We start from the raw sequence: 18035 nt of genomic DNA on the forward strand, positions 1-18035 counted from the left end.
AACGCATAAAAACAGGTGCTTGTCAGTCCATAGTGTGGTTATATTAAATATACCGGTAAGAGAAAGCGAGAAAGAAGAAATTAATATAGCCACTACAGTGACCATCAAAAGGATGAAAAAATATTGCTGTAAACAGTTTATTTTGCGACACCACAAAACAAACTATAGCATAAAATGAAACGATAGACGTTTTTATATCGTCATGCGATATATATATATCGTTATATCGAACAGCCATAGCAGACGATGTCCAAACATTAAGAGTGTGACAAATATTAAGGGTTTAAAGACTGGGTTTGACACTCCTGATTGAGATGTAATCAAAGGAAAAAAAAAAACAAAAACTGGTTGGATATTATCCATCCATCCACTTCCGCTTATCCTTTTCAGGGTCGCAGGAGGTACTGGAGCCTATCTCAGCTTCATGGTTGGATATTAGCTATTAAAAATTGTAATTGTTTTTTTTAAGCATTTTTATGCATTAAAACAGGAACAATATGCTAATGAGGTACATTATGCAATGGAATATTTGCAACGTTGGTCTCAAAAATAAATTTTTTGAAAAAAAATCCCCATTGCATGTCTACATGACTTGCAGTGTTCAGCCAGTCTTATAATAAACTCGGGAAAACCCTGTCTACAAAAAAACCTGGTAAAGCTTAAGTGAGGTCGACAAGGGCTTTGTTTAGTCCAAACCCAAGCCACTTATTTATTTTTGCATTACTAGATGCGATGATATGAGCAAGAAAAGATCACTCTTCTTTTCTTTTAAATGTAAACTATTTCTTTTTATACAGGAATTATATTGTACCAATGAGCTAATAAGAAACTCTATTATTGTTTCTTTCATTTAATAGATGCAATGACAACTGAATAACTAAAAGCATCAAATCATCAGCTGAATAATCCTGTTTCTGTTTCATCCACTTGTCTCCAATAATAGAAAATCTGTTCTGCACATCAGAGTGCAGTGGATGCAAAAGGCAAAAACAGATGCAGGTCAGTGGTACACAAAATCTGCTTGCATCAAGTTTCATCATCTTGGTTACAACTCAGTTGTAGTGTGATCAGGTGCTGTGTGTCTTCACAATAGGAGAACAGAAAGGTTGGAGGTAATAATAGAGGCAGGAGGGTGTTGATACAGGGTTAACATTTCTAATTCAATTGATTATTCTCCTAGCTGTGTATATATGCCCTGCATCAGGCTCAGGTTGCAGGTAATATATGTGTGTGTGTGTGTGTGTGTGTGTGTGTGTGTGTGTGTGTGTGTGTGTGTGTGTGTGTGTGTGTGTAGAAGAGGTGGGAGTGGGGCTTGTTATTATACCCGAGCATGTGTCACTGTTTGTGATTCATGCCATGACATCATCTGCATTACAACCAGACTGTCTGGGGAACCATGAGGCAGAGATCAACTCTGAGACAACAGGCACACGCAAACGCATTAAAAATACACAGACACAAAAGACGCACAGATCTGAGACATAAACAGATACAACTTCCACTACGATGCTAAAAAGCAAGCACATATATACACACACGTCCCCTATCCCTGCTCACATTCAGATAATAAAAGACAATAGGTGGTGGACATGAGGCGAACTGCACGTGGCCATGACTTGACGCCAGGCTTGTGTGACCCAGTGACCCTGGCCGCCTGCCTGCATCCACCCATCCTGACTGAACCCTGTGTGAGGACAAGCTGATGTTCAAAGCCCTGATTTAATATTGTGGGAAGGGCGGGGAACCTCTGTTTTAACCAGCAACATCTTTTTCTGTGGTAGGCCTGAGCCTGGTGTACAGGAAACGCAACCTGTTACCAGAAACATCCTGCTGTCATCACATAGGCTCATCCTGGAGGTGCAGCAACTCACTCCTGCACATTGTGTCCTCCTCACATATGTTTACCATTTGCACTTTGACAGGATTACTGCAATCAACAGAAACAGCCAAGTTCACACAGACAGACATTCATATCCTGTCCAGTAACCACGACGACTACTAATCATTACTAAGTACTAGTGCTGTAACTAATCATGTGACCAAATGTTTTGGAGGTTTTTTAGAATTACCTGGAAATGCCTTTTAAAAACTTCTTAAAGTAACGCTGCCACAAAAATATTCAAATCAAGACAAAAAAAGACCACCAATTATTATAATTTCTAGCAAATAATAATAAGTAATATATGCAAATACAAATTTTGATAATCATGACCTTTTGCTGTTTAACTGCTGGGAGGTGAAAATTTCATCGAGACTGGCCCGCCAATTAAGGAGATGGGGTACATACAGACATACATTCACTACAGTGATTATAGTAAGATTATTATATGAATACTGCAGCTATTCTTTGGGCCTGGTTTATTTTCAACCTTTGTCCTTGCACATGACCAAGTATACATAGTTTCAAGTCCAGCCCAGGAACTTTGCGCAATTATATCACCCTCTTCTCTTTTCTCATCATTTTCTCTCCCTGTCTAGATTCAACCTGGTAATAAAGGCATGAAATATTTAATTGGCCAATCCCACGGCAGCAACTCGGGGCATTTAGGCATGTAGATTTGGACACAGCGACTCACTGAAGTTCAAACAGAGTGGTGAAGAAGGGTGACTGTAAGTGGCTCTCAATGTTGGTGCCAGACTGGCTGGTCTGACTATTTCACATACTTCTGCTCTGCCAGGATTTTCCCACACAACTATACTTCGGATTAAAAAAAATAAATACATAAATATCGAGTGAGCTGCAGTAACCACACTGCTTTAAGCTGATAAGAACAAAACAGTAAAACTACAAATGCAGAAGAACATCTCTGAATGCACAACCTTGCAGTAAATGCACTGTAGATGACAACCAATATTGGATAACAAAAGATTAGAAAAAGATTGCCTGGTCTGATGAGGTAGGGTTACAATTTGGAGTGAACAACATAAAAATCATAGATCAACCTGAGCTCTTTGTTACTGCCTTGTATCAAAGAGCTCAGGTGGGAGGTGTAATGATGTGGGGGATTTCCTTTGCATATTTCGGGCCAAAAGTCATCAACAAAACACAGCCCATCTGAGTATTGTTGCTGATCATGTCCATCCTTTTATGACTACAGTGCGCCCAACTTCTACAGGCTGCTTCCAGCACAAAGCTCAAATCATCTCAATCTGTCTTCTGAACATGATAATGAGTTCACTGTACTCAAATGTCCTCAACACTCACCAGATCTCGATCCAATCCTTTGGGATGTAGTGAAACAGGAGATTCACATCATGGATGTGCAGCTGATGAATCTGCAGCAACTGTGTGATCCCATCACGTCAACATCGACAAAAAATCTCTTTGTACTTAGTTTTCATGGCATAGATTAAGCAAAGACTTCTCTAAAGAGCAAAAAGGGGGTCCAATCCAGAAATAGCAAGGTGTAACTAATAAAGTGGCTGTTAGGCATAGCATTTAGCAGTCATTTAAGGTCGCAGAGTCGGTTCTTTATGCAGCGTGGCACAGAGAAGCTGGAGTTGAGCTCTTATTATTTGGTATAAATGTTTATCCATTTTTTTTCCTGATAAGCACTTTTTACTTCAAGACAATAAATTATATGTTAACACGGACATTATTATTTACACGCTACTAAAATGTATATTTTTTCTGTAAATCTTTCTTTTTTCAACAGCGGGTTACTTTAATCTACATTTACAGAAATTTATCTCACCATATAAACAAAAATAAATAAATAAATAAATAAGATCTCATGTGATCGTGGGAAACACAGGAGGACTTTCTTTCAACCACCCGTTTACTGATTTCACAGAACCTGTGGTTACAGAAGATGAACACAAAACTGTGGGGGTTTTGTACTACTTCCTGGCTCTTTATCACTTTCAATTAAAACCATTTGATTTGAGCTGTCAATGTATAAAATGCAGCACTTAAATGGAAGACGCAGTTTTGATGACTGGCTGGAATCGAGCGCTGCAGTAGAGTCTCGCAATAAATCTCTGATGGTGAAATGACAAGAGCTCTGTCTAGTCTGAGTAAAAAAGGCAACAAAACCATGTGACTAAAATAAAACAACTCTCTCAGCTTGGGCCCCAAGTGAAGTCACCCTTTCAGAATTTAACCGACTGCTCATGCTGAGACTATTAAAAAAGGCAACACACACAAACATAAAGCAGGCTTGTAACCTGACCAATCACGGTTTAAAATGCTGGCCTGTGAACTCAACTGCACCAGGCTGCTCTAACTCAACAAGGCAATGGAATGAAACTGTACCCAGCAAACCTCTGGCCCATTTCTCAATGCCAATGAAACAGCAGACCTGGGGAATGCACAGTTATTATTAACACCAGCATGTCAGGGTGAGATAGAGATCGTGCATTGCACCAAGCATGAGCCATATAATCGCCAGCCAGGATATGTAGATGCAGCAATATGAATCAACAGGTTTAGGGTTCATGGCAATACATGACTTAAGTCTCAGTAATATATGCAAAAGCAATGAGAGCGATCTCGTAAGGATTTTTAATAAAATAGAAAGATCAATGGAAAACGAAAGGTTATTGGTGAGCACAGTAACAAGAGAGCTGCAACCGCTGCAAGCACCGTTTTATGGAAGCAACCCAATGCAAAACGAAACTTAATTCTATTCTCTAATCCTGTTAATCTTTTGGAAATATACAGATAAGGTTTTTAAAACCAGTTATTGTCCAACCTTAACCTGGAGACAAACACTGCACTTGTGTCATGGTGAAATATTCATTTATAATATAAAATGAGCATAAATGACAGACGAAAGCAGGATTTGAACTGTTGCATTTTATATATGTGTATATACTTCAACTGCTTCACAGCAAAGCAACCAAGTACTTAATTCTTACAGACATGCAATTAAACTTACATCAAATTAAAGACTTCCTGAGAACTGTGCATTGCAACTAACAATTACTGTTTTTAGTTCATCATTTGATGCACAAATCTTCCAACATGATGTCTTCAAATCAGCTTTTCTACCCACCCTACAGCATAAAAACAACATTATATAAAAAATAAAGAGAAAAGACAAGAATAGCACATCTTCACATTTGACAGTATTTCTGCATTTATTCTTTGCAAGTGATTCATTTTTTGTCAGAAAACTAACAGATTACACCATGCAAAAATTTAGCTGCAAAATTAATAGATTTTTAATCTCGCTCAAGATTTTGGCTACCCACGATCAAATAAACACGTTCCACTGATTTTGAAAATGCAAGCTCCACCAAATCAAACGCTCCCTAAAGCACTGCCTGGCGCCAATCACAGCTGTGATAAGACTACATTAAAAGACAGATGTCTAGAAAATTTCTGGCACAACAGAAGGCGAAAGGCTAGTCTCTAGAAGCACAGCAGCATTTGTTGTTTGGAAATAGAATTTAGAAAAGAAGAAAGAAGAAGAAAGTGTACTTTATTGGTCCCCGTGGGGAAAATCCCTCTCTGCATTTAACCCATTCACTCAGTGAAGCAGTGGGCAGCCACTGGGCGCCCGGGGAGCAGTGTGTAGGGACGGTACCTTGCTCAGGGGTACCTCAGGGTAGCTGTTCAGGGGAATCGAACCCCCGACCTTCCGATCATGGGGCCACCACTCTACCTACTGAGCTATCCCTGCCCATCACCCCCTAGGGCAAGTGATGTAAACAGAGAACAAATCACATGCAAAGAGTACTACAGAGATGTGTTCCCACCACAAAGAAACACAAATAATTTACTCAACCACCTGAAAAACACACCACAATCTGAAGTATAACGGCAACCAAGAAAAACAATGCAACGGTTGCTAACGTGCATCATCTATGAACTCACATATCCACAACGGTGAGTCTGTGCAGCGTGTCAGCATGTCCATCAAGATAAAAGTTGGACAAAAGATGCGTTATGACACACAGTTACTTTTCCAGAGTGCCAATACCAAAGAATTCAGGTAAATACGGAGGACTAGTTTTATGTTTAAAACTGGAAAAAGGGTTGTGTTAACAAAAACATTTTTGTCACTTAAATAATCGTGACAAATAACTCAATTCACCCATCAATTTTCTTCCACTTATCGAATGCAAGGTCGTGGGAGTGTTGGAGCCTATCGTAGGGCAAGAGGTGGGGTACACCTTGGGTAGGTCGCCAATGTGTGGCAGGTAGGGATGGGTATCGTTTAGGTTTTATCCGATACCGATGCCAAATCGGTACTTTTGAAACGGTGCCGGTGCTCAAACGGTCCTCAAACCGGTGCTTAAAGACTGGAGAACACAAAATTGGTCCAAAAACCTCTCATGTTCAGCTGGTTTTTTGTAAAAAGATAACAATGTTAGCCTTTTCTGCAGCTATGGGGCATATATGGTATCACTCATGTGTAACTGTTTTCCACTTTTTCTTTGGTCATTTTAGCCATTTTGGCCAGGGTGAAGGGAGCATCTGCCATCAAACAAGAAGACAGCCGCATGTAGCTATGATGATGTTTGCTAGTTCACCTTACATGCATTAATGTAATAACGTGGTTAGCCTACTAAACGTAAATTACACACGAACAACATGAAGCTACTCACGCAGAGAAGAACGGCTGCTGCTGCCATCATCATCCGTCATCATTTCTGCTACACTGACAGGGCTAGGGGCCAGGACTCTCCTCTTCGTGTTTTTGGGGGATATTGCTAACTCCGGGTCCGATAACAGGCAACCCACGCACAGTAGATGTGCTCGGTGTGAGGTCTCGCAGCAAGCTATCATACGGCGCATTTCTGGGCTTTTAAAAAAAAAAACGCTATGCATCGCCAGGTGTTTCATCGGATTTGAGGTGTTACCTCCTTTGACAGTATCACAGTATCAGCTTAAAGCACTTGTTGCAGGCTGCTGAGTTTGCATATTTTGCTGTGAAGTACAGCCAGACTTTTGACCACTTCGCCTTGGGCATATTTAATCTGTAGCTCTGCTCTAAAAGAACGCACGTACCTGGACCCGCCTACTATCCTCGGAAACGTAAAATTATTGGCTAGAAGTGTATCACAGCTCAGGAAAAAAAAGCACCGAAATAAAGCACCGAAATGTGCGCTGCTTTTCGGTCTGGTTACTACCGTTTATGTCAGAACCGGTGCCATCATGACACCGGTACCCATCCCTAGTGGCAGGGCACGACAAATAATCTTGACAATAATTTTGGCCAAAATCATGCAGCTCTAGCCTTAAATCCAATAATGTGATGTCATGGTTATTTGTTAAGCCTCAGTAAATCCATCCATCTCATTTATGATCTACATATATCCAAAACCAACCACCACCTGGTGACACATCTCAGAACTAGCTCCCTGCTTGATAACAAACTTACGTCCCTGATCTGGCCTTTACAAGTTTTCTTTATTTATTTCATTCTAGAGGATGGAGTCATCCACCACAGCTCCTGGACAGCTGTTTAAAAAAAAAAAAAAAAAAAAAAAAAAAAAAACAGCGAGTCACAGTCAGTCAAAACCATAACAAACTTCTCTTGCGTCAATCTCTGACAGGCTCTCCCTCTGGCAGTTGTGCAGCAAGTTGAGACAATGACACTGTGGCATCGCGACAGACCACCTGCTTTCTCAGTTTCACCTGATTCATCACACCATTTCTGCAATACTGATCACTGACAAGAACAGGGCAGCGTTATTTATAAGCATGATGTTGCTACACAGCTAAATCCACAGACAGTAACCTCTATAGCCACAGTGCTGCTAAAACTAAAACATGTCCCAACAAAAAGCACATTAAATACAGGTTCAAGGCTTTTCTGTCAGATACTGAAAGCACGTAAAAAAAAAATAAAAAAAAATAAAAAAAACTTTATAACACGACCAGTGATAAAGTTAAGCACAAAACCATCTTTCAACCTTGACAAATGGCTTGTTGTTGATATTTATTTTAAGAAAGGAATTATTTCAGTATTTCTATCAATGTTAAATTTCATTTTTCAGTGCGTCTGTTTTGTGTAAGGGGCTTAGTTTTAACTTGGAACCAAAGCACTCAAACACCAATAATGAATAGCAGGTTAGGTGAACCACAAGTCTCTAAAGGTCACCTAAATAAGCAATGCCATTTTCCATTCTGATGCAGCACAGTTTGCCTGTTTGGCCAGTGTATTTCTTATAGTGGAAGAAGAAGAAGAAGAATCTAGTTTCTATTTTGAACTGTAACACAGGCTTTCTTGGGACTCTCCAGCCACATCAGAACACTAAAATTCATGAGTAGGTCTTGACGGGACGCTGTAAGTTTATACACACAGCCAGTTCAAAAGGAAACGCAGCATGCAGATCATTGTGCACCTTCCAGTTTCTAAACAGTTTGGCCTTGTGTGTAACCTTACAGAAAAGCAAGGCAAACAGTCCCCAGTGAAACAGAAAGAGCAGTGACAAATGCGTTTTTCTCCATTAGGAGTTGTTACCAGACTTTCATGACTCTGCAAGTCTGAGCAGAAGGGGTGAGGGGATGTGGAGGGGCCACAAAACAGAAAATAAACCTAGGAGAAGCCAAGATGATGCAAGAAAAAGGAAAGAACAGGGCAGTCAAAAAGGAACTGATACAGATGTGTCCTGCTGACCAAGGAAATTAAAATGCAAATGCTTCCTATTCCGAAGAATTCATTTTAAGTTTATAAGAGTCTAAGCTGCATTGCTTGGGGAAAAAAGGCAGATAAGTGTGACCAAAAGCACCCGAAAACAGCTACAGAAGCTCTTTGCTCAGCAATGATGATCTTTTGATGAAATGAGGAACAAATAAAGAAGGCAACACGACACTCAACTCAAGCTTCATTGGTATTCACCCTGGATCATGCAAGTCGTTAGCACACCCTCGAAACGACGAAAAACTCGTTACAAAGGAACAACTTCTTCAAAATCACTGTGGGAAGTCATTATGAGGAACTTGGGTGACGAGCATATTGAATAGGCACAGCAGAGACATGTCAACAGGCGCGGGATATCTCCAGAGGTCTGCAAAACACTAAATGCCTCACAAATAAGTATAGTGTTAATATAAACACTTTGAAGTTTTTGCTTCTGAGCCGACTCAAGTCAAGAAGTGTTACCAAAACTTTTGTTCTGGTAAAGATGCACAGATGAAACCAGTGTTCAAATCGGTCACCCCAATACGGGTGTTTTGATTTATAATAGTGCATAGAGAAAGCTGGTGGTCACAGTCGTACCTTTCGTAGAGCTTGCACGAAGAGGCCTCTCCATTTGTGACTATTCTCGTCACTTGAAAAGTCGTATATCTGCTGGGGCTGCATTGCTGAAGCGGCTCCTGGTGTTGCCGTGATCCGGGCTGAACCGTCAGCATCGGCCCCGGGTAAATTGTCCTTATGGGTGGGTCAGTCCCGGCTTTACAACGGTGAAACAACACAAACTGGCTCACTTAATAAAAAGCAGAGTAACTAAAGCAGAGTGTGAGTCCGAGGTCAAATCGTGCTAAACAGCGGAAAAAATATCTATTAAAAAAGATGGAAAAAAGCACATGTAGCAATAAAGTTAAGTCGCTAGCTTTGTGGCTATGTGGCCAGCCTGCTGCTCCTGTAAACACCCAGCAGCTGCTAACTGCTAATAAGAATGCTGCTAAGTGTAACACTTGCTGCTTGGCGTTTGCTTAAAAACTTTAAAGCAGGCACATTGAGCTCAATGTTGAGGCAAGACGTTGGAGCCGAGGTTGCTGCCAGCTAACTACAGCTACAAGTTATGTTACGTTGTTTACAGCCAAAACACCTGCACGCTAGCGTTAGCTGGCCGGCTAACGATTGCTACAGGCTGCTGGGGCTGGCCTCCGCTGCGAGTACTATGTTGTGGCACACGACCCGTTCAGCTCCAAACAAGGCACACTTTCTCCTGCGCTGCTTGCTCCGAATTCAGTCATCTTCCCCGCAGCAGATAAGGCGCTAAATCCCGCGTACACCTCCAAAGCAGCGGCCGGTCCGAGGCATATTTGCGAGCAGAGCCGCTGAAGAGCAGCCGAGGTGTTTTTGGTTCGTGAAGTCGAAGATGTTCGTACCAACTCCGCTGCCTGCCTACAGCTTCTGCTCGCTGCGCCGTGCGTCCCTGCGTAATTTCACATTTTATTGGACTGAAAAAAACAAGGCTGGACTTTTGTCTACACACAGAGTAGACTCTTAGCAGCGAAGAGTAGCGACACACAGGGATAGACAGCAGGAAATACAATAAAACTTATTGACTTTCCCTTTGAAGTGTCGGCCACACTAAACACATTTCTAATTACGTTTTATATGACAAGGAGGCTGGATTAATGGGAAAAATGCGCATAAATAAATATTATGAGTGAAAATATTTTTTTGAAAACTTATGTGCCCCATACATTGTCTTTGTTGCTGTGATTCAGCACATGAAAAAAAAATGATTGACTTCATTTTTAATAATTAAATATTTAATATGTATTTAATTTATTTTGGCTCTTCCAGTATGTTGCCTCCTTGTATCCAAACTTTATAATTCATTGACTTAGCCATGGCACAGAAGGGCTGTAGTCGCCACAGTGGACCATCTCCCTAGCATCCTCCCCCTCAAACCTCTCCATGTCCTCCTCCACTACATCCATGAACTTCCTCCTGCTAGCTCCATCTTCAACATAATTTATCCAGTATATCCACTATCCCTCTCTTGTACGTGTTGCATCTTTAGAGCTATTTCTTGACATGAAGCCATACTGCTGCTTGGTGATCATCATCTCTGTCCTGGTATGGCTCATCAACTTTAGTCCTCTGTAGTTACAACAGTTTTACATATCTTCCTTGTTCTTCAAACAGTACAAGTACACTTCTCCGTTGCTCAGCCATCCAATCAGTCTCCGGGACTGTGTTAAACAGTGTGCTCTGGTTAATTGTGGTTCCCTAGGGTAATTAAATGTAAAATGGCAGGTAGAAACTTTCACTTCAGGCCCCTCTTTTGTGAAACCAGCTCCCAATTTGGAATAGGGAAGCTACTTTTAAGATTAGGTTTAAAACATCTCAGTATGTAATCATTAGTTATTATTAATCTATGGCATGTCTTTGTTCTGTCCTCTGACGCTCCCCCCCCAACCAGGGGCTGAGGCTAATTCTGCCAGCGGTTTCTTCCTTTTTAAAAGGGAGTTTTTCCCTCCCACTGTTGCCAAGTGGTTGCTGATAGGGGACAGTATTAACCTTGCAATATAAAGCACCTTGAGGCAAATGTTTTTGGGATTTGGTGCTATATAAATAAAATGTAACTGAATTGGTTAAAAAGTCCACAACTCTCTCCATACCACCACTTCATCCTCTTCAGTGCAGTGAAAAATCAGCTTTAAACACAGCAAGGTTGTGTTTAAATATTCGAAGTTGTGGTCAATTCCCATATTAGTCATTATATTTAAATATAAAAGAATGTAGCCTACATCTTTAAAAAAAAAAAAAATCCTCCAAAAAAACTAACCTAAAACAGAAACCACAAAAATGGCACATTTGTTTTCAAAAATATATATTTTAAAAATTACCTTAACATTCATTTGTCATAATCAATGTAATGACAGAGAGACAAACAGAACAGTTTTAGGAACATGTGCAGAGTTTGAAACAGATTCAAGAGAAATCACCAGCAGCTCCACAAAAAATATAAATTTGCCTTGATGAAAATATAAATAAGACAAAGACACTATTTAGTCATGATATAATTTAACAATCTTTGTTGCACAACTGTCAAATGGAGTAAGAAGAACCGATCTTTCTTGGTAAACCGTGTGGTACATGAAGACTTTCATAAGCCAACATCTAGATAAAAGCCTTCATGATGACACCGAAACTCTTCATTCATTTATAGCAGACTATACAGTCTTCAAACTCCTCTTTCATACAGGTTGAAAAATCACATTGAAAAATTAAAAAGAAATCGTTTGTACTGAAATGTAACCATTAGAGAGTCCTCGTTTAAATCTAAAGTGCACATTTACGCACAGTTGATGTACTTTGATATTATAATTTTAATGTTAGAAACTGATGATAATGCTATTGAAGTTACAAATGTAAAAAGCAGGTCATGGCAAACTTCATTTCTAGACAGAAATGTAGTGCACAAAATAAACTGTACTTTCATACGTGGTGGAGTAAACATACAACCCGAAGTAGCACCACGAAAATAAAAAAGTGTTAAAAACAAAACCGCAGCAGAGAAGTCACTTTATTCTGTTAAATTAAGGCCTGTCCTGTAATAAAGAAGTCATGACAGCTGGACTTTCTTTGGTTTTCTCTCCTCCCTCTGCTACAGCGTAAAGCGGTTCTCCACCTCATCTGCAATCATCTCAGCAATGGCGAGGGAGGAGGTGGCTGCCGGCGAAGGAGCGTTACGCACGTGGAGCACTCGACTGCCCACGTCTCCGACCCCGCCGTCAAACACAAAGTCATCCACGAGGTTTCCGTCGCGGTCGAGGGCCTGTGCTCGAACTCCCGTTGGACCCCTGGACAGGAAACAACCGGCGGTTACAGAAAACCGGTCCTAACATTTATCCTAATATTGTGTAACAAGCACCAAGAATGATTTCTCTACCTGATCACATCACTCAGGGAAAGTTCAGGGATGTACTTCTGCAGATTTTTAACCTGTGCACCAATGAAAAGTCCTCTATACATTTCTCCAACTCCGAATGTAATGTTCCTCATTATTAGCTTCTGAAGGCCTCTGCAGGTAAACAAAACAAAATAAAACACAAATTGGCATCACACACTACGCAGCTGTTACACTGTGACTGAAATCGTCACATCTTCCAGGACAGACTTGCTACCTGAACAAGAGCGCATCAGCAAAGTCTTGAGCACTGAAGTCGTACACTTTGTAACCCTCCCTTTTAAAGGCGAGGACAGCGTTGGGGCCGAGCCAAATACTTCCATCCATCCTCGGGGTAAAATGAACTCCGAGGAACGGAAAACGAGGGTCAGGAACCTAATGAGAGATTTTACAGAATGTATTAGAAAACACAGACATGTTAAACCTGCAACAAGTATTAAAACAACCCACAAATAATGTGGATGCAACCGTCAGAACTCTGCTTCAGAACTACTAAATTGGAATCGACAAGAAGTCATCTTTTTAAAATTCCCCTCAAAACATCTCCAGGCAGGAGGAAAAAGAAGTCCACATACTGTAACTCACTTATACTTTTTCACATATATCTGGGATGTTCTGCAATTGAGATTGCCAAAAAATGATTTAAACAAACAGAAAACACCTGCCTGTATATGTTTGTACCAGGAAAACATTTTCAGCAGACTTACAGGGTAAATATTTCCTTTGACCAGGTAATTCTTCTCAGGTTTCAAGACTAAATAATCTCCTCTGAACGGGACGATCCGTGGCTCCCGACTGCATCCAGATATCTGTGACAAACGGTCCGAGTACAGGCCCCCACAGGTCAGGACGTAACGGCACCGCAGCTCATTACCCTGTGAGAAAGTAATGATGCAAAAACTGTAAACAACAGAACACGATCTGACCGTGTGATACCTTTGTTTTAACATGTCTTACTTTGTTATCTCTGACTGCAAGTGGATATTTCATTCCTGCAAATGGAATTTAAATAGGGAGTTGTGTTAGCTATACAATTTTTATGACAAGTTATGACTGTGTCAACACTGATGTGCACAACCAGCTTGTTACCTTCTGTGCTTCCTGATGGGCTCTCCTTGATCATGGAAATGTCATTGACCTCATATTCAGTTACCACAGTGCCACCTGCCTCCTTGAAGTCAGTACCATAACTGAGAGCCACCATCCTCCAATCGACAATGCCAGTGTAGGGCGAATCCAAGGCCATTATCCCCTGAAAAGACGAAATATCAAATATTACTCTGCATTAACACGTTTTTGTCCAAGTAAATGAGATGATGTTTGTTTTCTTTTCACCCTGCAGTAAGGCTCTCTGTCCCGGATGCCCTTGCCATCGACAATGGTGAGGTCACGCACATTGTTCTTCATGCCGCGCTCATATAAAGCCTTCAGTCTGGGAATCTCTTCCTGCTCCACAGCAACGATGAGCTGCATGGTTTAAGACAGAAACACATACTGTATACTTCACTATTACCAACTGAAAAGTTTCAGAGTACCAACAATCGCTAAAAAAACAAGCAGGCATCAAATCGTTGGTAACATACATGGTCCTCTTGTATTCTAAATAAATATAAGATTTTATTTTTTGCAATAAGAATTGGCGCTCAGTCCTTTTCTTTACTCTACGGGGCAATAAAAATTAACATCCAAGTCAAAGATCTTGATTTGGATTTAATCTTTAGGGGGAGACATCAAAGCTGTCTCCAAAACACTCCAAATATTTGATCCTTGCATTGGATTTCATTCAGCTACAGAGCTGACTTTAAGACCCGTGTCTGGGAATAAATATACATTTCAAAGATTTAAAAGCTAGTTCAAACTTCCATCCATCCTCCCATTCCACACTGCAAACTCCAGACAAAAAAAAAACTCCAGAAAATCAATTTGAAGTAGGAACCTACCAGGACCTGCTGAGGTCACAGGTTAACCACTGCCACCTAGTTCAATTTTAGTTGCTTTTAGTCGTTATGCTGCCTCCTGCTGGATTAAGCTCACCATGAAATTAGTTCCAACTGTGGGTACCGACTTTTCCCCCACTGCTTTTAATCAATATGCAGTTTTATTTTTTCTATAAATTTCCTGACCTTGTCACCCATTTTTGCTTTACATTTCACAGTGGCTCCATAGCGTGGTGCTTAATAAGCAAGAAAATATCTGTTTTCTATCACAGATATCTGTTCTCACTGAGAACATATAGAACCAAGAGTACAAAACAATTAGCCCCTGGTAAAAATGGGTAACATTAATTAAACTGTGTAAATATGGATGAAGCTGAAAGGGCAGTAGGCTACTGTTAAATACAGTTAAACTAGTAGTATATTTCCTTCCCAACACTGTTGATAAATGTCTGCTGTAATTTCAGTCACTCAAGGTGGTCACTGAACTCTAAATCTATCAGCTTAACATACAGAGACAAACCTTTCCGCATCTCTTGTAAGGAAGTCCTTTCTTCTCACAGTACTCATAGGCTAAAGTGGCTCCTCGCACACACAGGCGAGCCTTCAGTGATCCCGGTGTGTAGTAGATCCCACTGTGAATGACTCCACTGTTATGCCCACTCTGGTGTAAAGCTGGTAGGTATGGACAAATTGAAGAACAATAAGAGAGAAGGGAGTATTAAGTCCTACGGAGTGATGGGGGGAAAAAAAACTGACTGAAATAATTTTTTTGTTTCGTTTATTTATCTGTTTAAATGTTGATCATTTTAATATGCAAAAGTTTTAATGAACTTTATTTAACTTTCTGTTTGGTAAATATTAGGGTACACCTAGGAGATTAGCATAGCATAAAAGAGTGGAAAACAGTAGTTAATAGTCAGGTGTGTTAATACAAAGCCACTATCTTCCCAGGAGTTGATGTCTCAACAAATTCTTTGGACTTTGGGCAAACAAGAACAAAGTGTGCATTATATTTGGCCACAGTGCACAGCGCCACATTTGGGGAAACTCAGCATAACAGCGCAAACAACTCAAGCACAGTGGTGGAGGGCTGATGGTCTGGGTTTGTTTTGCAGCCACAGGACCTGGGCACAATCATTGAGACAACCATGAGCTCCTCTGTATACCAAAGTATTCTAGAATCAAACGTGAGGCCATCTATCTGATAGCAAATGAGTCACGTAGGATTAAAATGATCCAATGCACAGCATCAAATCTACAACAGAAAGGCTGAAAAAGAAAAGAATCAACATGCTGCAATGGCCCAGTCCAAGTCCAGACCTCAACCTCACTGAAATACTGTGGTGGGACCTTAAAGCGGGGATTCTGTTAGGGTCCACTTGGGTCCCAGAGTCATCAGACAGTTAGCTGAGGGTCTGCCCACCTGCCTTTTTACAATGCATCAAATAAGAATGCGTCCAGACGGCAGACTTAAAAGAAGTATAACAGGAATGACAAATCAGCCGTGGGTTCTCCAACTGTTGACTTCTGTGTCCACAACAGTAGAATCAGGCTTAAGAGAATAGTGCACAAACAAATGCCTGCTATCATCGATGAACTGAAGCACTGTTTTAAATAAGAGTGCAAAGTTTTACCACAATGATGTGAGAGACTGAAGTCACACAGGAAATTATTAATTTAAGTCATCGCTACAAGCCATTATATCATGCATCTATATCTATATATATCTATATCATGCAAGTTTTTCACATGACTGCAAATGTAGTATAAATATCTTATATACTGATTGGGGTAAAGTGTTGTCATACATCCAAAATCCTGCAATAACTTCAGAAAACAGTACCAGAGTATGTTTGCTGGTTTGTTACATTTTTACAATGTTTTGGCTCTGTTCTCCAGGACATTTGATTATTAATGAAACAGTAACTAAAGGGAAAGGGCTGTCAAGTTTAAGAGTGTCAGTGAGTGGGTCAAAAATGTAGAGATTTGTGGAGAACACAAATCTCTACATTAACATGTTGTTCCGTGTCTTTACATCCACAACACTCCACTCACAAAGCTCCTTTTCTTTCTCCAGGAGGACGAAAGTGAGCGACGGGTGTCTCAGAATCAGCTCTCTGGCTGTGGCCAAGCCCACAATGCCAGCTCCCACCACAGCTATGTCATATGTGCTGAAAAAACAAAAAGCAAACAGACAGGACAAAATTTAAGGTGGCTATTAATAATCGACTAGCTGTACAGATTGAAAAGGTAGAAAACAAAGCAGAATATTTAGGTCAAAGTCCAGCCATGGATGAGAAAGAGACCTTTGACGCAGATCAGTCTGGAGACCTATGACACAGATGTTTGAGTTAAAGAGGTATTTGCAATTACAAATAGGATAGAAGAACCCTTCACCATATAGGCAAGCTAGAGCAAGCAAGGATCTGCAAGAACACAATGTTCACAAACATTTAAATCTTGTAACCAAGTGAGTACATTTTGCGGCACTTTTGCAACAGCCAGACAAAATGTCTTAAATGTCCCACAAAACATTAAAGCAATAAATGCAACCAGAGATTAAATCAGGGACTATCACCAAATTGGTTAGAAAGTGTCAATGTTCAGAGATGAAACCTTGCTCGAGGGTTTCTATCATAACTAGAACAGAGTGCCAGGACCTGTACAAATGCGCACAGGTGTAAGTAGTTAAACCTGCCAAACATTTCACCTGTCAACCCGAGGGTTATCTCTGAAGAAGCTGAATTTAAGTAGGAAGGTTTCCCTTGCTCTTAATAATAATTAACTGTAATTTCCTATATTGCAGGGCTTCCTTAAAGTAAACTGGAGAGGGAGCGGTAAGCTGTGTGCAGCCTCTGAAAATACGGCAACTCTAACAACCGTCCTCCCTGCTGGACACTTATTAAGAAATCAAGGGAGCTTCTGAAAGTTTAAAATGACTTAGTGAAATGTGAATGGAGCGCAGATGACTGGAAAGGCAGACAGATGTTTTGTGTGAGTAAACAACGTGGTGTGAGGACCTAGCTCATGCAGAGGGTACAGATGTTGTTGAATCTATATCTTGGGGGAGTTGGGTGTCCTTGGCAGTGACTAGGACACCTGTGCTGGATTTCACTGACAGCTCAGTGAAAGTTGCATATTTGGGCAGGCTCGTCTGCACATTTTCCTACCTATCTGTACGCATTAAAGAAACTAGCACCCCACCACTACTTCTTCTCTCACATATAACTGAACAAGCTCACACTTATGCACAAGTCATTGTCTTTGTGGTGTCAGCCTCACCCGTGTAGCTGTCTGCTTTGAATATCCTTTAACAGTCCACCAGCAGCCTTAAAGGACGCCCCGCTCAGGATCCGGATCATTGTCACAGCGTTTAATAGCAGCTCAAATTAGCTTCTTCATTGTATAAAAGCCAGGAGCGACTTTCCTTAGCTCCTAGTGTTCGTGTTTCCTCCTCTCGCTCCCGTACGTAGAGCCGCTAACGTTCCGCTCTGACGTAAGCGCGTCCAGCCAATTGGATACCGCGTTTTTTTTATTCGTGATACGTCG

General features: G+C 40.8%; 2 protein-coding genes across 2 annotated transcripts in view; both read right to left on the reverse strand.

The window, feature by feature from the left end:
• Positions 1 to 10163, reverse strand: part of sos2 (son of sevenless homolog 2 (Drosophila)) — a 40711-nt gene extending 30548 nt beyond the window's left edge. The window contains exon 1 of the mRNA XM_026151483.1: positions 9177 to 10163. Within this exon, the coding sequence (XP_026007268.1) occupies positions 9177 to 9260 (84 nt within the window). The 5' untranslated portion in view covers positions 9261 to 10163. The remainder of the gene's footprint in view (positions 1 to 9176) is intronic.
• A 1463-nt stretch (positions 10164 to 11626) lies between these two features.
• Positions 11627 to 17977, reverse strand: l2hgdh (L-2-hydroxyglutarate dehydrogenase). The gene is made up of 10 exons (XM_026151518.1): positions 17769 to 17977; positions 16542 to 16657; positions 15007 to 15158; positions 13885 to 14016; positions 13639 to 13801; positions 13507 to 13541; positions 13257 to 13424; positions 12767 to 12924; positions 12532 to 12663; positions 11627 to 12442 (listed from the first exon to the last, which is right to left on the reverse strand). Exons 1-10 carry the CDS (start codon positions 17846 to 17848, stop codon positions 12247 to 12249), a joined length of 1332 nt encoding a protein of 443 aa, XP_026007303.1. The 5' UTR covers positions 17849 to 17977; the 3' UTR covers positions 11627 to 12246.
• Between the last annotated feature and the right edge of the window lie 58 nt (positions 17978 to 18035).

The sequence above is a fragment of the Astatotilapia calliptera genome, chromosome 19, assembly GCF_900246225.1.
Source record: "Astatotilapia calliptera chromosome 19, fAstCal1.2, whole genome shotgun sequence".
In the NCBI taxonomy this organism is placed as follows: Eukaryota; Metazoa; Chordata; class Actinopteri; order Cichliformes; family Cichlidae; genus Astatotilapia; species Astatotilapia calliptera.